General features: G+C 38.5%; 1 protein-coding gene across 6 annotated transcripts in view; it reads left to right on the top strand.

The window, feature by feature from the left end:
- The window catches only part of GOLGA4 (golgin A4), a 110,631-nt gene that overhangs the window by 68,984 nt on the left and 20,488 nt on the right, over positions 1–21,159 (top strand). For all 6 annotated transcript variants that reach the window (XM_010835518.1, XM_010835520.1, XM_010835519.1 and 3 more), the window contains 7 exons: positions 2,426–2,581; positions 4,124–8,364; positions 9,193–9,314; positions 9,725–9,855; positions 15,669–15,782; positions 17,946–17,966; positions 18,146–18,214. In XM_010835518.1, the coding sequence (XP_010833820.1) occupies positions 2,426–2,581; positions 4,124–8,364; positions 9,193–9,314; positions 9,725–9,855; positions 15,669–15,782; positions 17,946–17,966; positions 18,146–18,214 (4,854 nt within the window). The remainder of the gene's footprint in view (positions 1–2,425; positions 2,582–4,123; positions 8,365–9,192; positions 9,315–9,724; positions 9,856–15,668; positions 15,783–17,945; positions 17,967–18,145; positions 18,215–21,159) is intronic.

Below are 21,159 nucleotides of genomic sequence, written 5' to 3'. Positions count from 1 at the left end.
AAGTCCATGCAGCACTATTTACAATAGCCAAGATACAGAAACAACTTGTGTTCCTCCACAGATGAATGGATATCCCACTGTATGTATGTATGTGTGTATATATACACACATACATACATACATACAGTGGGATACCATTATTTGGAGAATCACATTACTGACTGAAGCTTCCCAGATTGCTCAGTGGTAAAGAATCCACCTGCCAAGCAGGAGACATGGGTTCAATTCCTGAGTCAAGAAGATCCCCTGGAGAAGGAAATGACAACCCACTCCAGTATTCTTGCCTGGAAAATCCCATGTACAGAAGAGCCTGGTGGGCTGCAGTCCATGGGATCACAAACAGTTGGACACGACTGAGCACATATGCAGTTTTCCTTTTATGTAGAATGATATCAGTAATTTTCAGTCTATATGATGTTAAAAAAAAAAAAAGTAAAATAAGAAAAAATTGGCTGAACTAACTAAAACAATAACCAAAAAAGCAAAGATAAGAAAGAGTTGTTGGCATGGTATAATTTGAAAGTTTGAAACAAAAAATATTTTACTTAAATAGTGAAAAGCCTATTTAGATAAGTTACCTTAAGAAGTATTAATGCCAAAAATGTAGATTATTGTTTTTACATGAAGTTATTATCCATAAGATAATAGGTATAATTAAAAAATACTTTTAGTGTGAAAGGATGAGAAATAGTTTTTATAATTTTCATCTCCTTTCTTTTCCACATTTCTGTTTTCACTCTGCTTTGGACTTGGGGCTCTGAGGCTTTCCAGCAGCTGTGATCCTTGAACTGAGTCAGGGAGTTCTGTAATCTCTGTGGGGCCAAGAGACACATGGATTTACAGTACTGTTGGCTGAGGTTAGGGGTTTAGTTCATGGTTGTGAAATATACATCTGTATGGGCACATATTTGTATTCTTTGTTGGTCCAAAAAGGATTTGAAGTTGTTTACAAGAGTACTTAAAAATTACAACAGGACAGCATAAATTTAAAATAGTAGCATGGAAATTAAAGGAACAAAGCGAGACACTAGGGACATAAATACAGCAGGGGATGGTGCTAAAAATTCTTGTCATTAAAACCTGCTGTGGGTTTTCATGCTGGAGTAATTGGGGCACTGTAATTGGAGAAGGAAATGGCAACCTACTCCAGTATTCTTGTCTGAAGAATCCGATGGACCAAGGAGCCTGTCAGGCTACAGTCCAGGGGGTCGCAAAAGAGTCGAACATGACTGAGCAAGTAGCACACAATTGGGGCACTGCACTCTGAACATTGACCTTGTTAATATTGTGTTTTGGGAATCGATAGTTTCAGACATACTCAGCCTAGTGATCGAAGGACACTAATAACACATGAAGCACACATACCTGCACACGTGCTCGTCCCCTTCCTACCTAGTTTTTCAAAGAAGTTAGTTTGGCATTGAGAGTCAATTCTGCAGACTATTAGCATTTCCTCTTTTGTATTTATGGGCATAGATGGCAATGCATTTAAATTATAGTTCATGTTAAACAGTTTAGTATGTTTAAAATGATGTTTCAAAATTGATGTTATAGAAACTAATTTTTAAAAAACCAATCTGCTTACAGTATGGTACATAATCTTTCCTTAAAGCAATATACTTCACAGAGTGAAATGGGCCAGATCTTAGGAGCTGTATAGGTTTTTAGAGTTCCTTGATCTAATCCATGTATTCACATGTAATCTCATTTTGATTAGCTTTTCCATGTGGTATTCCCTATTATAGTAAGGTATTTCTCACAAATTATATAAATTTACAGCCTAAATTTATATAAATTATGTCTGTGGCCTAGAGTAGAAATATCAAACTCTAGAGAAGTGGTAGTGGTAATGCTAAAGATCTACATGGGTCTAAGGTGGTATGATTGTTTTTGGCACAGAATTATGTGACCCTGCACATTCAGTGATATTTTGCAAAGCATTTTAAGTAGTGAGTACATAGTAGACACACTTTCCAGGTAGTGCTCGTGGTAAACAGTCCACCTGCCAGTGCTGAAGACGTAAGAGACACAGGTTTGATCCCTGGAAAAGAGCATGACAACCCACTCCAGTATTCTTGTCTGGAGAGTCCCATGGACAGAGGACCCTGGTGGGCTGCAGTCCATGGGGTTGCGGAGAGTTGGACATGACTGAAGTGACTTATTTAGCACGCACTCGCACAGTAGGGTTACTGGAAACAAAATTTTTCATATTAGTTTTAATTGTGGCAAAGACTGGCCAGACCATACTGGAAAAGCCACTATGCCCTGTTTCTGCAGACCAGAGTGTGAGAAGAGAGAGATATGATGCTGCCTACCTTGCAGGTCTGGTGTGCAGATCAAATGAAATGAATGATTTCTGTGGCAGTGCTTTGAGAATGCTGAAGATCTACATGGGTCTAAGGTGGTATGATTGTTTTTGGCACAGGAAAAAAGTCAGTCAGAGTATTTGAAGATCACTCAAGAAAAAGATCAGCAAGAATCGTTGGCCTTGGAAGAGTTAGAGTTGCAGAAGAAAGCAATCCTCACAGAGAGTGAAAATAAACTTCGGGACCTTAAACAAGAAGCAGAGACATACAGAACTGTAAGTTTAAACACTATTCAGGGCCCTGGGCTGTGGGGTTATTTGTATTAATACATGAAAACTCTTACTATCTCTATAGTCAATATAAAGTTGTAGCAAAGACTTTGTTTAGATACACATATACGTGTGCTCCTGGAAATGGCAACCCGCTCCAGTATTCTTGCTGGGGAATCCCGTGGGCAGAGGAGCTTGGTGGGCTAGAGTCCATGGGGTCGCAGAGTCAGGACGCAGCTGAGCACGCACACATACGTACGCTCCATTTTAGATAGTCAGAGCTATTTGTGGGAGTGGTTTGGTGTCTGCCTATGGTACTCCTGACTCTCTGCCTTTGGTTGACTGTATTTGTCAGGCACTCACTCTGATTCTGTGCCCTCAGTAAGCAGTGCAGCATCCTTGCTCCACTGCTTACTCACCTTCATCCTTAGAAAGAGGCCTCCTTTTGTAGGCAGCACTTGCCCTGACACCTTCTTACCTCTTCACCTTCATCTCATGCCATGTCTGGACACAATTCATTTTCTGTTTGTATCAGTTTAGTTACCCTGTTGCTCTACTTTTAGACTTAATTTTTCTCCCGTTTTCCCATATTAAAAAATCATCCTGTGATGAGCAGGTAAGTATGTCTATCTCAGTGTTCACATTTTTAAGGCCCTCTGTTCTTTCCCTTAACAGTGCATGAAATATTTGACCTATTAGGAGTGAATTAATACTACTTAGACTTTTTAAGCCTTTTTGCTCCGATTTAGACAGTGAAACAGTCTCAGTTCTTATGCGTATTTCTAAACTGTGTCTTACTAGCCCACTTCCAACATTTTGTAAGGTGGCATAGTCAAAGGGAATGGGTACTCAGGAGGCCTGCATCTTTCACTTGTTAGCTTTATAAATTAATTATACCTTAATTTCCTTACATGTCACATGAAGAGGTTGGATCTGATAATTTCTTAATACCATTCCAGTTCTGATATTCCTTGGCTCTGCCTTAATTAGCTCTTTTTCCTTCAATCAAGATTGATATTTTCATGAGATAATAATATTTTACTATTAACTTTTTCTAAACTGCTTTGGTAAAATTTGGTAAATTACTTTGATGTAAGTTCCTTCTTTTTGAAAAACATCTTCTAAGTAATAATTTTTTGTGTAAAAGCCAGATACATTATTTTTCTTTCAAAATTAAGTTATAAAAGTAATAGAATACTATAATAGGGCTTTTTAAAAACAGAAAAAAACACTCATCTTTCAACCAACAATTACTGTTATCTAGTTTATCATTTCCCCCCGCCACTATCCGTTCAGAATGATTTTGAAAAGTAGATAGTTGAAATAGTTACCCAAATAGAATCTGGAATTATGAGCTGTGTAAAAAATAGAATGTTTTTTTTCATTACATGATTCCTTTAGGAACCGAGCACAGATTCTTTGCCCTTTCTGGTGTTTGATATGACACGCAAAATTGTTTATCTAAATTGTAATTTTTAAGGAGGTGTGGACATCGTGTTGTGTATATCATTGCTAATAAATTAAAAACACATCTGTTTTCATTAACAGAGAATTCTCGAATTAGAAAGTTCTTTGGAAAAAAGCTTGCAAGAAAATAAAAATCAATCAGAAGATTTAACTAGTCATTTGGAAGCTGAAAAAAATAAGCACAATAAAGAAATTACTATTATGGTTGAAAAACACAAGACAGAATTGGAAAGTCTGCAGCATCAGCAAGATAACATTTGGACTGAAAAGCTCCAAGTCTTAAAGCAGCAGCATCAGACTGAAATGGAAGAACTTAGAGAAAAGTACGAGCAAGAGAAAGAAACATTGGTGAAAGACAGAGAGACACTCTTTCAGGCCCACATAGAAGAAATGAATGAAAAGACTTTAGAAAAGCTTGATGTGAAGCAAACAGAATTGGAATCATTATCGTCTGAACTGTCGGAAGTATTAAAAACGCGTGACAAGCTAGAAGAAGAACTTTCTGTACTAAAGGATCAAGCTGATCGAGTGAAGCAGGAATTAGAGGCCAAGTTGGATGAACAGAAAAATCATCACCAACAACAGGTTGACAATATCATTAAAGAACAAGAGATTTCTATCCAGAGAACTGAAAAGGCCTTAAAAGATGAAATTAACCAACTTGGGCTTCTTCTGAAGGAAAAGGACAGGCATTTAAAAGAACATCAGGCCCGTGTGGAAAGTTTAGAGGCAGACATCAAAAGGTCTGAAGGGGAACTCCAGCAGGCATCGACTAAGCTGGAGCTTTTCCAGTCACTGCAGAACACAACGCATGAGCAGGCTAAAGTCCATGAGGAGCAGCTGGCCCAGTTGCAGCAGCAGTTGTTGGATTTGGAAACAGAAAGAATTCTTCTTACTAAACAGGTAGCTGAAGTTGAAGCTCAAAAGAAGGATGTTTGTGCTGAGTTAGATGCTCACAAAATCCAGGTGCAGGATCTACTGCAGAAGCTTGAAAAACAGAATCGTGAAATGGAAGAAAAAGTGAAATCTTTAACCCAGCTCTATGAATCCCAACTTAAAGATAACAACACAGAGCAGGAACAGAGAAAGCAACTCTTAATGGAAAAGGAAAATGTTATTTTACAAATGAGAGAAGCCCAGAGCAAAGAAATAGAAATACTCAAACAGAAATTATCAGCCAAGGAGGACAGTATTCGTGTTTTGCAAGAGGAATATGAAGCCAAATTTAAAAATCAAGAGAAAAAGATGGAAAAAATTAAGCAGAAAGCAAAGGAGATGCAAGAAATATTAAAGAAGAAATTGTTGGATCAGGAAGCCAAACTTAAAAAAGAGCTTGAAAATACTGCTCTGGAGCTCAGTCAGAAAGAAAAACAGTTCAATGCCAAAATTTTGGAAATGGCACAGGCTAACTCAGCTGGAATCAATGATGCAGTATCAAGACTGGAGACAAACCAAAAGGAGCAAATAGAAAGTCTCACTGAGGCACACAGGCGAGAGCTCGATGATTTCATAGCAGTCTGGGAGCGGAAACTTAGTCAGCAAGCTGAAGAACTTCAGGAAAAACATGATATCCAGTTACAGGAGAAAGAACAAGAGGTAGCAGAACTGAAGCAAAAGATGCTCCTGTTTGGGTGTGAAAAGGAAGAGATGAACAAGGAAATGGCATGGCTGAAGGAAGAGGGTGCTAGGCAGGATACCGCGTTAAAGGAATTACAGGGACAGTTGAAGCAGAATGCTGCTCTCATGGATTCTCTCACACAGAATGAGGCTAAACTAAAAGCTGAACTTGAAAAGCTGGAGGTTGACTTGAATGGCTCTCTGAAGGAAAACATTTTTCTTCAAGAGCAAGTAGCTGAACTGAAGGTGCTGGCAGAAAAAGACAGGCTCAAGGTTTTGGAGTTTACTGAGAAGCTGAAAACCACAGATGAAGAATTCCAGAGTCTGAAATCTTCACACGACAGCAGTAAGAAAAGCCTAGAGGACAAAAGCCTGGAATTCAAAAAACTGTCCGAGGAGCTAGCAGTTCAGCTAGACATTTACTCTAAGAAAACTGAAGCCTTACTACAGGCTAAAACAAGTGAGCTCATCGACATCAGCAGTAGTAAAATCAGTGCCATTCTCTCTAGAATCTCCCATTGTCAACAGCACACAGCTAAAGTGAAGGAGGCACTACTAAGCAAAACTTGCCAGGTTTCTGAATTAGAAGCACAACTTAGACAGCTAACAGAAGAGCAGAATATACTAAATAGTTCTTTTCAACATGCTGCACATCAGTTGGAAGAAAAAGAAAGTCAGATTCAGAGCATGAAGGCTGATATCGAAGGTCTTGTTACAGAAAAGGAAGCCTTACAGAAGGAAGGAGGAAATCAGCAACAGGCAGCTTCAGAAAAGGAATCTTGTATCACACAGTTGAAGAAAGAGTTGTCAGAAAACATCAATGCTGTCACCATGATGAAAGAAGAGCTTAAAGAAAAAAAAGCTGAGATCAGCAGTCTTAGTAAACAGCTAGCTGATTTGAATGCTCAGCTTCAGAATAGCATCAGCCTAGCTGAAAAAGAAGCAGCCATCTCATCACTAAGTAAGCGACATGATGAAGCACAGCAGGAATTGCTGGATCAAGTGCGAGATTTATCTTTGAAAGTTGAAACTCTGAGTAAAGAGAAAACGTCTGCTCTGGAACAGGCAGATCACTTGTCCATTAAATTCTCAGAGTGGAAGAAGAAAGCACAATCAAGATTTACACAGTACCAAAATACTAGTAAAGAATTGCAGGTGCAGCTTGAGTTAAAAACAAAGGAAACCAGTGAAAAGGAAGAGCAGTTAACTTTATTGAAGGAGGACCTTGATCAGCAAAAGAAAAGATTTGAATATTTAAAGAGTGAGATGGAAGATAAGAAGAGTGAGATGGAGAAAAGGGATTTTAATTTAGAGACTGAGTTAAAAACTCAAACAGTGAGAATTGTGGAATTAGAGGAGCATGTTGCTCAGAAAACAATTGAAATTGAGTCCTTAAATGAAGTTCTTAAAAATTACCATCAACAAAAGGATAGTGAACAGAAAGAAATGATTCAGAAACTCCAACACATCCAAGAGTTAGGAGAAGAGAAGGACAACAGGGTTAAAGAGGCTGAAGAAAAAGTCTTAAGACTTGAAGAGCAAGCATCTTCCATGAAATCTGAACTTGAATCTGTGAAGAAAGAATTGGACCATGTGAATTCAATTGTGAAAGGCAAAGAAGAAGAGTTAAAAGCATTGGAAGATAGACTTGAATTAGAAGGTGCTGCGAAATTAGCAGAATTGAAGAAAAAAGCTGAACAAAAGATTGCTGCCATCAAGAAGCAGTTGTTATCACAAATGGAAGAGAAAGAACAGCAATACAGAAAAGACAAAGAAAGCCATCTGAGTGAGCTAACTACAAAACTGCAGGAAAGAGACAGAGAAATTCACATCTTGGAAGAAAAACTGAAGTCCGCGGAAAGTTCACCACAATCTGAAACGTCAGTTGTACCCAGATTGTCAGAAAATGTGGCAGTGTGTACTGAGCAAGAAGAAGCAGATTCCCAAGGCTGTGTGCATAATGCATGTGAAGAAAAACTCGGTGTCTTACAAAGAAATTTAATTGAAAAGGAAATGCTAGTGCAGAGGCTGGAGCAGGAAAAAGAAGAAATAATTTCCTCTCATTCTGAAATACAGTGCAAATACCAGGAGCTCTTAATAAAGATAGAACAGGCCGAAGCAAAACAACATGAGGATCGAGTGATGATAAATCAGCTTCAAGAAGAACTTGAAGGAAAAAACAAGAAACACTCCTTGGTTTCTTCCCAGCATTTGGAAGCAGAAGGAGACAAAAATAACGCAGGGGCAAAGCAGAACTTGGAAAATGTGGTTGACAATGTCCAGAAAACGCTCCAGGGGGAGGACTTGACCTGTCAGATCTTGGAGCAAAAAATGAAAGAGCTGGATTCCTGCTTATTGAAAGAGAGGGAAGGACACAGAATTGAAATCGAAGAGCTGACCTCAAAACTTGAAAGTTTACAGGCTCTACAACAGATGAATGGAAAAAGTAAACCCACAGAAGTTTTGGAAGAAGGTGCTGAAGGAAAGTCCACATCACACGTGGTTCAGCCCAGCTCACTTAGTAACATGGAGGCCGATCACAATGACCTGGAGTTTAAATTAGCAGGGGCGGAGCAGGAGAAGCGGAAGCTGAGCCAGGAGGTGGTTAAACTGCAGAAAGATATTCGAATGCTGCGGAAGGAGCATCAGCAAGAACTGGATATAATAAAGAAAGAGTATGAAAAAGAAATGGAAGAGAAAATCAAGTAAGCTTTTATTTATTTTATTTATTGACTGTGCTGGGTCTTTGTTGCTGTGTGCAGGCTTTCTCTAGTTGCCGTGAGCAGAGGCTACTCTTCGCTCGCTCCTCACTGTGGTGGCTTCTGTTGTGGTGCACGGGATCTGGGCAGGTGGGCTCAGTGGTTAGTAGTGCATGGGCTGAGTTGCTCCGAGGCATGTGGGTTCTTCCTGGACCAGGGATCAAACCTGTGTCCCGTGCATTGGCAGGGGGGGTCTTAACCACTGGACCACCAGAGAAGCCCCAAGTAAGTTTTTTTTTTTTCCCCCAGTATGATTATTTTTAAGGTAATCTTCCCTAATGAAATCTTTTTTGTGTCTTAATACAGTTAAATTTCATAACCTAAATTTGTTAGTATCAAGCATAAATATAGTAAGTTAAATACTGAAGAGAAATAAAAGCAATTAAATGCAAGAAGCAGTGTTTTTCCATGTCTACTTAAGGGGAAAAAACCCTTTCCTTGCATATGAGATGATGATTATTAGGTACATAACCCAGTAATTATTTTTTGTTTTATTATTTTTAGTATTAATGTTATATAGATGTATATGATATATATGGTATATGATGTATATGGTAATTTTAAGTGGAAAATGAAAATTCTCAAATCCTCAGGACCATTCCCTAGAGTTAATCATAGTTTACTTAGCCTTCCAGAAGTTTTCTGTGCCTGGAGACACACACATGCGTGCTCACACACACACACCCTTAAATATGGTTGATACCAGTGAGATCAGACTATATGCACTGCTTTTTTTGTATAACAACAATTAGCTCTTCATATTTTGGTACTCAGACAGGAGCAGGAAGATCTTGAGTTGAAGCACAATTCCACATTAAAACAGCTGATGAGAGAGTTTCATACACAGCTGGCACAAAAGGAACAGGAACTGGAAATGACCATAAAGGAGACCATCGGTAAGTACACTTTTGAATTCAATAAAAACCAAATCAGAATCAGTCAGCAGTGGCTATTTATAATTTAAGCTTATTCTTTTCACACTGTGCTAAGTGCTTTATGTAATTACAAACAGTAGAAACAAAATGATTCTTGCCCAAGGAAGTTCACTGATGGAAACTGTGCTGCCTGAAAGTGACTTGCCTTTCAGAGGGAAGGAGCAGGTGGAGGAACCTGAAAGCATTAGCTGATTATTACCTGATGAAGGCACTGCTGCTCCCTGAGCAGGATACATTTGATCAATTTGATCAGTTGATTTTAATCAAGTTTATTGATAATTTGGAACAGGGATTCTTACAGATACTGGGATATAGATATTAATTCTTACCTAATATATTTTCTTGTATGTGTCCATTTTTTTATTGATTAGATAAAGCCCAGGAAGTGGAGGCTGAACTTTTAGAAAGCCATCAAGAAGAGACAAATCAGTTATATAAAAAAATTGCAGAGAAAGAAGATGATCTAAAGAGAACGGCGAAAAGATATGAAGAAATCCTTGATGTACCTTATTTTCTCTCTCTCTCTTGAAATTTAGGTGAAATAGATTTCATGGTAAAGAAGACTGGGCTGTCAGATTTCCTGTTTTTCTAATGTAGAGGGGTTTTTTTGGGGAGGGGAGTTCAATGTTATTCAAATTAGTATTTTTCCATTGTTTGTAGATTTATGAGGAGTCTATTTGATTTCTGCTAGGTTTGTAGTTTTCTGATCAATGTCTGCTTACCAGGCATACTTGAAGCAACAGCGTGTTAGTAAGGGGAAGAATGGACTTTCTTCTCTGTCTCCCAGATTCAGATCAAATTGTGAGATCAGCAGACTAAGAATTGAGAGCTTGTGTTTAAGACAGTTAGTGTGTGTATGAGCTTAACTGGGATCTTTCTGGGAGGGCTAGTTAACTTTATTTCATCCCTACCCAATTTGCATAGTTTTGTTGATCTCAAGGGAGGAGATAGATGAAAAAAAAGAATACATCAGCCAAATCTTATATGCAGTTGAAAGATAAATTCAGTATACTATTTATTCTACTAGTGGTGGATTAGTGTTGTCATTTTTATGTATAAAGATAAGCCACGAATGCTAGTGAGTATTCAGACTCCAGAATATTTTTGAATATAAAACAATGTAAATTATTCTTTCTTGGAGTGCAGATTCTTAGTTACTGCAAGCCTTAGTTCACAATGTACTGAGAACCATTTGATGATTAGGAATAGGTAAACCAGAGAATCCTGCCTTAGTCTGGCTGTGGCAGCAGTAGAGGTCTGAGCCAGGAACAGATTCTAATCATAATTATTTTAAGTATAATTGAAAAAGCTGAAATTCTGGGATATGTTACATGAATATAAATGTTCAGTTCAGTCACTTAGTCGTGTTTAACTCCTTGTGACCCCATGGACTGCATGCAGCACTCCAGGCTTCCCTGTCCCATCACCAACTCCCAGAACTTACTCAGACTGATGTCCATAGAGTCAGTGATGCCATCCAACCATCTCATCCTCTGTCGTCCCCTTCTCCTCCTGCCTTCAGTCTTTCCCAGCATCAGGGTCTTTTCCAGTGTGTCAGCTCTTTGCATCAGATGGCCAAAGGATTGGAGCTTCAGCTTCAGCATCAGTCCTTTCAATGAATATTCAGGACTGATTTCCTTTAGGTTGGACTTGTTGGATCTCCTTGCAGTCCAAGGGATTCTCAAGAGTCTTCTCCAACACCACAGTTCAAAAGAATCAATTCTTTGGCGATTTTTTAAATATAGTTTTTGAGCTATAGATTTCAGTATGAAAGAAAATTTGAATAATTTCACATTTTCTTATACTTCCCTAGAGTATATGTGTGCAGAGCTTTCAAAAATATCATTGTTTCTTGAATGCTTAGAGAATGTTGGGATTGGAAGGTACGTTAAAGCTAGTTTTAGGTTTACTTTCTGTTTGTTTTTTTTTGTTTGTTTGTTTATTTAAGTTTTTTGCAGAAGGAGAATGAGTTCAGTATAGTTAAATGATTTCCTTAAAACTACAAAGTGAGCAGTAGAGCGCTGACTGTTAGTTTCATGTATTTTATAAAGGCTTCTCTTTAAGAAAGGAACTTGGGGAAGGGAACAGTTATATATCATGGGCAGTTAAGTCAGGGAGCTTCATGTGCAGGGGACAGACTGTGCCAGAGCTGTACTGTTCCCTTTTGTGAACTTTCTCTCTGTCTCTGAATGTGTGTGTCAGGGGACCAGTAGCACAAGGTAGACTTTGCAGGTCACAACACACCTCTGTAGGTAGGGAGGTCAGTGAACAGGGAGACAGGTGACAGTTGACCTCTGTATGGCTCCTTCTGGAAGATGTGGTGTTTACTAGAAGATAAATGGTCCCCCCAGCTTCAGGCTTGGAGCAGTAGAGCAGTAGAGAAAGGAAGTAGAGGATGGGCCAGAGGAGTTGGGTGGACTCTTCCGCAGACCCCTTCTTGTACCTTAGACCAGCACTGTCCACTAGAAATACAATGCAAGCCACAAATGGGATTTAAAATTTCCTGGTATCCACATTAGAAAGAAAAGAATCAGGTGAATTTAATTTTAATAATATGGCAACTGACCCATTATATCCAAGGCATTGTCATTTCAAAATATAGTCAGTATAAAAATGATATTTATATTATATTTAACATATTATATATATATTAATTCTTTGAGAGTCGGTGTATTTTTGCATGTATAGCCTGTCTCAGCTTGGATTAGCCACATTTCAAGTGCTCATACCTACTATACAGGGTGGCCAGCGGCTACTGTGTTAGACGGTGTGGCCTCAGAGCTGGTCCAATGCCAGCTCCAGGACTGACTTGGTAATTAAATCAACACTCCCCATCTAAACACCCAAATACATACTCTGTCTTGAAGATTTTTTTTTTAAAGAGTAAATATAACTAAAAGGTATTAGTATTACCAATACTGAGCACACACCATATTGCTTTGGTTTTGAGACATATTCTGTTACCATTCTCCCACTTAAAAATTTCCAGAATTGGAGTTTTATATGAGATTTGTATGTATTATGTAGTAGTGTTTTTTCCCTCTAAAAAAGCTATTATCGGATCGATGATTTGTCTTAATGATGACATTGTAAAATGGTGTGTTTTTGTCATCCATTAAAGTTATTGTGGGATTTGTTACTAGCAAAGTGGAACACAGAGACAGTTTCACTTTCCTGCCTTTACTGTCTTAGCTCACGTTCTTAGAGTTGCTTCCCCACTGGAGAAAGCTGAGAACTTTGTCATCCTTGATTCATGCCTCCTGTCTTTCTCAGCGCCTAACACATCTGCGTCCACATCCACACACCTTTTAGGACATGAAATCTGTTTATTTTCCCTGACTTCCTAAGGAGAGAGCAGGTTTCTCCCTTTAACTGTGTTATCTCCAGCATGGTCTCCAACATGTAATAGACTTTCAGCTGTAGTGTTTCATTGAATCACATTGAACATTCCCCTCCTCTTAATTCCACCACTTCTTCCACGGTCCTGGCTACTGTATTGCATCTGGTCTGGTCTGCTGTATTAATTTCCCGGTTGGCCTCTTTGCTCTTGGTTTTTCCTCTCTTCCTGTCAGAGTGTCTGGAAATGAAGGTGGGGTCGTATCCCCTGCCCTAAGCACGTGTAGTGTCCTCCCTCTGTCCTGGTGCCCCTCTTCTGGGTCAGTCTGTGGTGCAGCCGAGCTCAGCTTTAACTCCTTCCTCCTCGTATTTCACCTCTGCTCCTGCTTTTCCTGGCGCCATAAGAGCTCATTCTCACACTTCATGAGTTAGTACTGCTGGCTGTCATCTCTCTTTGGACAATTTTTTAAGTTTTAAATTCAACTTGTATTTAGAAAAAAAAAAATTGAGTCAAATATGTTCCATGGTTTAAAGATCAAAATAATATAAAAAGTATACTTGGAGGATGGTGCCTAATGAAAATTGCACCCACACTGTTCTCTGTATTCTCTGACCTGTTCCCTTTCTCCCTCCACAGGTGACCGTTAGTCTCTTATGTTATAGTCCTGTGTTTCCTTATGCAGACTGGGAAAAAAAAATTCTTATTAAATTCTTATTAATTCTTATTAAAAAAATTGTTATAAAAAGCTACCCAAAGTTAGCTTTTTGAATGTGCTTTTCTGCAGCATATTGTTTTCAGTTAGGTTTTTTGCAACCCTTTAAAACAGAATGAATTGCACCTGTCTTCCTTTGATATTCTATATTTATTTATATTTATTACTTCCTTTCGACATGTCATTTTTATCATACATACATATGTGTGTAGGAATGTATTAATGTATCTGTCCTCTCCCCTAGACTCTTAGTATCTTGTGGCCAGGTATCTTGCTATCCATGTTGAGTCTTAAGGACCTAGCCAAATGCCTGGCACATTCTAGACACTTGGTGAATTTGAAGGCAGTGACACCTGGTAGGCAAGGGAGCATTCATTTGGGAAAAGATGGTGGTGACATCTGAAAGGAATTGAGTCTGACAAGTAAGGGAGCTGACTGCCTTCTCAACCTCAGAGCAGCCTCACTGGGAGGGAGGCGCTCTTACAGCTATGTTAGATACAAGACTGATTTCTTCTTGACATTTAGCACATTTTAGTGATTTGGCTTTGGCATAATAGTCTTTAAAACATAATTTCCATGTATGTGCATAAAAACTTAGTTTAGTTTTTCTTACCGTTTTTACTTAAGAGTAAGCAATATTGCTCCCCCTCCTCTCTCGAAGAAGACAAAAAACTTTTACAAAGGAAACCACAGAGCTGTTTCTTCAATTAGAAATGACACATCAAGGATTCTTTTCTAATTCTTAGTGGGCTTGCTCCAGATTGGTTTCTCCCAGCTGTCAAAGGAAATGTCGGATGTAGTTAATTGTCATAGCAGAACTGGAGCCTAACCAAATTCATAGCTGTAGAGGTGATCTTTCAGACAAAGCTGGGCCACATCAACAAGACATTCACACAGTATATGTGATGGTGGAATAAAAATGGTAAATAAGCCAGAACTGCAGGCAGTTATAGATTTACAGTAGTTTCTGGTCAGTAATGTGTGAGGGGTGGAGGCTATGTTTGAGTGCCTCTGTGGCAGATGTCGGAGGCTAGTTACGAGAGACCTCTGTTTCGCTTATGTTTTGAGAAGGGCTTCATTCTTTTTTTATTTGTTTGAATTTTCATGACAAATTATAAGTTATCAAGTTATTTAGACTTTTGAGGTGTCTCATGGTTCGTTTCTTTATTTTGTGCCTCTGGACCTGTTCTTGAGAATGATGACATTTCTTGGTTCTGACAAGTCAGCTTCTGTTAAATCAAGATACCTGCTTATGGCTGTTTTCCTGTTTAGCCTCTTACTCAGCAAATACTTGTCCTGTCTTCATTACTCAAATCTGATCAATATTCCAACGCCAAATGTCCTTTTAGCACAAAGGTTATTGCAAGATTTATAAGAGCAAGGAGTGGTCCAGACTGCTTTATACAACAAATGATGGCAATTATCAAGACAAATGAAAAAATGTTAAGATGGGCAGGCCTTTTAGCAGGGCAGTCAGAACAGAAGAGAGAATGATTTGTCTGCCAAATTTTGTACGAAGAGTTTTCAACCAATAAGTGACATATTACTTTTGCAGCCTTGTCTGTGTTCTGCCAAGGTCAAGGCAAATGGATACCTTACATTAGTTAGTTACTGATATATTGGACAGTTTTTTTTTCCCTTCAGAAATGGATTATAGTTGAACACTTTACTCCAAAGAAGAACTGGTATGGTTTTCAGTCTGATATGTAGGAGACGTGCAGGTTTGCTAACTAAGACAGAGAACCATCTTGACTTGAGCAGCCCATCCCAAGGAGCTGGGGGAGGGAAAAACCCATACTTCTTTTGATTAGTAAGCGTCTAGCTAGTTGATTTGTGCTGTGCATAAAGCTAGTTTATATTGGATATTTTCTGGAAATTAAATCCTAGTATGGAAGTCTTAAAACATAGATTGTGTATTATAGTTCAGTCACAATGCTATCACACACCTGTATGTTGCTTAAACCTGGGAACCCAAGTTTAAGGGTCAGGTTGACGAGCTTTATGGGGTGGGGATAAGAGGACTAAAGGTGGGAAAAGTGATCCTAGGAATAATGAGCAGCTTTAAAAAGGGCTTGGAGTTAAAAGTGAGGCATGAATGGAAGTTTTCAGAGCACAGAAATGAATGACAATAAAATAGTGGTTTATGTTTCAGAAAATATGTAGGTGTTTGCTTCTCCCCCAGAGGTAGTTTGCAATATCATGTTGCTTCTTTACTGCATTCTTTTTGAGATGTTTGTTAACATATATATCTTTTTTTATTCCAAAGGCTCGTGAAGAAGAAATGACTGCAAAAGTAGTGGACTTGCAGACTCAATTTGAGGACCTGCAGAAGAAATACCAGCAAAGGCTAGAGCAGGAGGAGACTCCCGGCAGCGATAAAGTGAGGGGACCTGGACTGGGCTTTACTCAGTCCTTGAAAACATTGTCGTTTTTGTTGACTCGCCTCCTACTATGCACACCTACCTCATCTAACCCTAACAAAAATCTTTGAAGAGAGAAGTTGTAGCCTCTCTTTATAGAGTATGAAACTAAATTTCAAAGAGATTAAATAAAATGTTGGCACTCACACAGTAAATGTTGTATTGGGAATATAAATCCACTCTGCCAGACTTCAAACCTAGGTGTTTCTGTGATACCAAAGCTTCTCAGGCTTCCCTGTGGAAAGGACAGCAGAGGACAGTTAACCTCGTAGCCCTGGGGCAGAGCCAAAAACAGTCCATAGAATGTATCTCAGTTTTAGATTTTTATATTTTGTGTTAAAAATTCATACACATTTTATATTCTACTCTATAATATATCCTTATTTGTAGTCACATAAAAATGGTTTTCGTTATATACCTTTGAGAAAAACAGTGTTTTCTCCTTGGTTGTAGATGTAAGGGGATTATTTTGGAAAATTGGGTTCAATTCAAAGAGATCTGGCACTACATATCTAGTCTTTTTTATAATCCCAGTCTTTAAGTAAAAATGATGCTATGAAAGATGGACCATGTTTACCCTGTGGCTTCTTGACCTGCTGTGCACCCCAAAAAATGCATATCCTCAGGGCTTATGAGCCCTCATTCGAGAGGCCAGGGCAGTGTGCCGTCCTCCTTCTGATATGTTCTAACTCATCTAGTGTGATCTTCATAGCACTGTCAAGAGGGCCATGGGAGAGGTGGACACTGTTCATGGCTTCATCCTCCAGAGTTATAGAGGATTCATCACAGAAGTCAGTGACCAGATAGTAATTTTCTAGATAACCAGTTGCATGGATCAGTTTTCCAAAATGGAGAGAAAAGGACTTTATAAACAGCTCTGGAGAAGGAACTGGCAAACCACTCCAGTATTCTTGCCTGGGAAATCCCATGGACAGAGGAGCCTGACGGGCTACAGTCCATGGGGTCAAAAAAGAGCTGGATGCGACTGAGTGACTAAATAACAACAGCAAGACCACTGGGCCACTTGGTGCACAGATTCTGGGTTTTAGCAATGAGCCAGTTTCCTTTCTTTCTTCAATAGCTACTAGTTACATTTAATATTTCCTTTTTTTTATTTTTAAAATTTTTTGCCACTTGGTCACTATTTGAATATACTTGGTACTGTGAAATGTTGCTTCCTATGAGATGGATACATGTATTGTACTCTCTAAGGTGTTCTCCTCAGTATCAAATTAAGTACTGATGTTGTATAAAGTGGCCTTGAGACCTGTGTCAAGATGCCAGAGTATTGAAACGTTGTGAAATTAATATTCAGGAGGTCTTTTGAGTCCTTTAACTTGTAGCATAAGAAAGGAGAGAATATCCTTAATTTTTATTCCTGCTCTAAAAAAATGTTTTTCTGTTTTATTCTTTTTGAATTTTTATTATTTTCCTTCTTGATCATCTTTGGTGCTTCTGAGAGGTCTTGAACTATATATCAGTGTTGAGTTGGGTCAGAAATAATTTGTGATTATTGCATACAGTGGATTCCCAGAAATGGTCCTTTAGAATTTTCCCTAAAGAGCCCATCTGTTATAAATAGATGTTAATGTGTTTAGTTTTTAAAATTGTACAAATAATAGATAAATATATTCTTGTAAAAAAAAAAAAAGTCAGATAATACAGATGTATATAGATAAACTGTTCCTGGTGGGTGCCTTCTTTTCCCAAGTGGTCATCATTCTTAGGAGTTTCACAAGTGACCTTCTAGTCATTTTTCTTGGTGTTTACCTGTGTTTATGTATATTTACCTCTGGAGGAGGAAATGGAAACACCCCTCAGTATGCTTGCCTAGAAAATTCCGTGGACAGGAGTCTGTCAGGCTACAGTCCATGGGGTCACAGAGTGGGATACAGCTGAGCAACTGAGCGCACACATGTATATTTACATTGTAATAGTTTATATAGCAAAAGAGACCAGGTTTAAAAGCTAGTAGTTAAAGTTGCCTCATGTCAAATCTGACCACTCTCTTAAGACTGTAACACTGAATTTTTGTTTCCTTGTGATTTCATATTGTTCCATTTTATTGTTTCTTGTAGATTTTAGTGTATGGACTTATTTCTTTTTTTTTTTTCCATTTTTAGGTAACAATTATGGAGTTACAGGTAAGACTAGTTTTTCATTGAATTTGAGTGAAGGTAATCCATTTTCAGGAGCATTCTGTATTTTAAGTTAAAATATGAAGAGACTTGTTTTAACAAGGAAGAACTTACCAGGCAGTATAGAAATGTGTCCAAGTGATGATGAAACCCACAGTCTCAGATCTGACCTTTTGTTCTTTCAGACACAACTAGCACAGAAGACTACTCTAATCAGTGACTCAAAGTTGAAAGAGCAGGAGTTCAGAGAACAGGTACAGGTCTATTTGGTGCTTTTAATTTTGAAATGACTTCCTTGATTTATATAAGTATATTCTTGGAACTCATTTAGCTAATTTTTTAAAAAGAACTGATTTAATACTCATTTAATAGTTGGTTTTCCAATCTTGTCTCACAGGAAATTTTATTTTTAAATCTGAAAGTGCTGGAGGATATCTTTATAAATTTGTGATCACGTATATTTAAACAGGAACGTTTGCATCCTGTTATTCTAGTGCTTAACATGTTGGATAACAATTTGTAATGACTTAAGTTCTATAGAAGAAGCTTTTATCAGAGGGAAAATACATTAACATCAGTCTTTCCTGCTTTTTCCTAGTGGTTATAGTGTCTTGGTTTAATATTATTTGTCCGTAAGTTATCTAGTGATTAAGTAGGATCGTGTGTGCACACCTAGAAGGATGCACAGGCATGCAGACACCAGTATATGTATACCTGTGGTGCATGATACTTAGTCTTTTTCCAAACTCTGGAGGAAGAGTGACCTAAGTCAACTGGCTGAGTTTGAAGACTAAGTCTTTAGGAGTTTTCCAGTTTTTTACAATTCATATGTACATATAAATGTTGATAATTGTTGAAACTAGGTGACGGGCATTAACTGTAGTATACTTTCTGTATTTGAGTATGTTTGAAACTTTTCATAATATTTTTTAAAAAATTCCCAAAGATAGATACTAAGTCCCAGTGTTACCTTATTATTTTTTTTCCTAGTGTTTTTGCCTTTCTCATCTATCTCAAGTTTACTGCTTTAAAATTCTCTTCTCTTAGCACACGCAAGTCTTCAAACTGTCCTAGCATAACAATTTTTGTACTGATTATTTTTATAGTAGTAAACACATAAAATTGACCATTTTAATCATTTTAAAGTACACAATTAATTGACATTTAGTTCATTCACAGTGTTCTGAAACCATCGTGATTATCGAGTTCCAGATGATTTCATGACCCTCAAAAGAAAAAACCCTGTACCCATTAAGCATTCATTCCCCGTTACCTTCTCCCCAGTATCTCACAACCACTAATCTGTTTTTTATGTCTGTGGATTTACCTGTTCTGAGTATTTTATATAAATGTGCTTACTCGTTCAGTTGTGTCTGACTCTTTCCGAGCTCATGAACTATAGCCCACCAGATTCCTCTGTCTGTGGGGATTCCCCAAGCAAGAATACTAGAGTGGGTTGCCATGCCCTCCTCCAGGGCATGCTCAACTAATCAAAATACCTATTTTTAGTATTTTATATAAATAGAATCATATAATACATGACCTTTCTAACCTAGCCTCTTTCACTTAGCATAGTGTTTTTAGGGTTCATCTATGTTGTAATATTCGTTAGTACTTCACTCCTTTTTCTGATGAGTAATAATATTTCATTGTATAGATGATACTACAGTGTGGTCATCAGTTGATGTGTGTTTGGATTGTTTCTTGTTGCTATTCAGTCACTAAGTCATGTCTGACTCTCTTACTCCATGGACTGCAGCATGCCAGGCTTCCCTGTCCTCTCTATCTCCTGGACTTTGCTCAAATTTGTATCCATAAAGTCAGTGATGCTATCTAACCAGCTCCGGTTATGCTATCTAACCAGCTCATCCTCTGCCACCGCCTTCTCCTTTTGCCTTCAGTCTTTCCTAGCATCAGGGTCTTTTCCGGTGAGCTGGCTCTTCACATCAGGTGGCCAAAGTATTGAAGCTTCAGCATCAGTCCTTCCAGTGAATAGTCAGGGTTGATTTCCTTTAGGATTGACTGGTTTTATCTCCTTGCAGTCCAAGGGACTCTCGGGAGTCTTTTCCAGTACCACAATTCAAAAGCATCAGTTCTTCAGTACTCAGCCTTCTTTATGGTCAGCTCTCACACCTGTGCATGACAACTGGAAAAACCATAGGTTTGACTATACGGACTTTTGTTGGCAAAGTGATGCCTCTGCTTCTTATTACGCTGGATTGTTCTCCCTTTTGCTGATTGTGCATAGTGCTGCTAGGAACACTGTTTACAAGTTTTAGTTTGAACACTTCTTTCCTTCTTTTGAGTTACGTACTCATTAATGGGATTGCTAGAGCATATGGAAGTTACTTGTTTAGCTCTTTGAAGAGCCTTCAAATGGTTTTACATTGTGGATACTATTTTACATTCTGATCAGTAAAGTATAAGAATTTCAATTTCTTCACATCCTCCCCAGCAGGTGTTTTGATTATAGCTATCCTAGGTGGTATGAAGTGCTATCTCATTATGGTTATAATTTGTACTTCCCTAATGAGAGTCCCTTGGACTGCAAGGAGATCCAACCAGTCCATTCTGAAGGAGATCAGCCCTGGGATTTCTTTGGAAGGAATGATGCTAAAGCTGAAACTCCAGTACTTTAGCCACCTCATGCGAAGAGTTGACTTATTGGAAAAGACTCTGATGCTGGGAGGGATTGGCGGCAGGAGGAGAACGGGACGACAGAGGATGAGATGGCTGGATGGCATCACTGACTCGATGGACATGAGTCTGGGTGAACTCCGGGAGCTGGTGGTGGTCAGGGAGGCCTGGCGTGCTGCGATTCATGGGGTCGCAAAGAGTCAGACAGGACTGAGCGACTGAACTGAATGACTGATGATGTTAAGCATCTTATCATTTGTGTATCTTCTTTAGGGCAATGTCTTTTGTTCATTTTTAACTGGGTTATTGAAAAGAAGAGAAGTGAAAAGCAAAGGAGAAAAGGAAAGATATAAACACCTGAATGCAGAGTTCCAAAGAATAGCAAGGAGAGATAAGAAAGCCTTCTTTAGCGATCAATGCAAAGAAATAGAGGAAAACAACAGAATGGGAAAGACTAGGGATCTCTTCAAGAAAATCAGAGATACCAAGGGAACATTTCATGCAAAGATGGGCTCGATAAAGGACAGAAATGGTATGGACCTAACAGAAGCAGAAGATATTA

Source organism: Bison bison, unplaced genomic scaffold, assembly GCF_000754665.1.
Source record: "Bison bison bison isolate TAMUID 2011002044 unplaced genomic scaffold, Bison_UMD1.0 scf7180017864043, whole genome shotgun sequence".
NCBI classification, from domain to species: Eukaryota; Metazoa; Chordata; class Mammalia; order Artiodactyla; family Bovidae; genus Bison; species Bison bison.
Note: the sequence above shows the minus strand (reverse complement) of the source record. Positions and strands in the feature narration are given on the sequence as shown.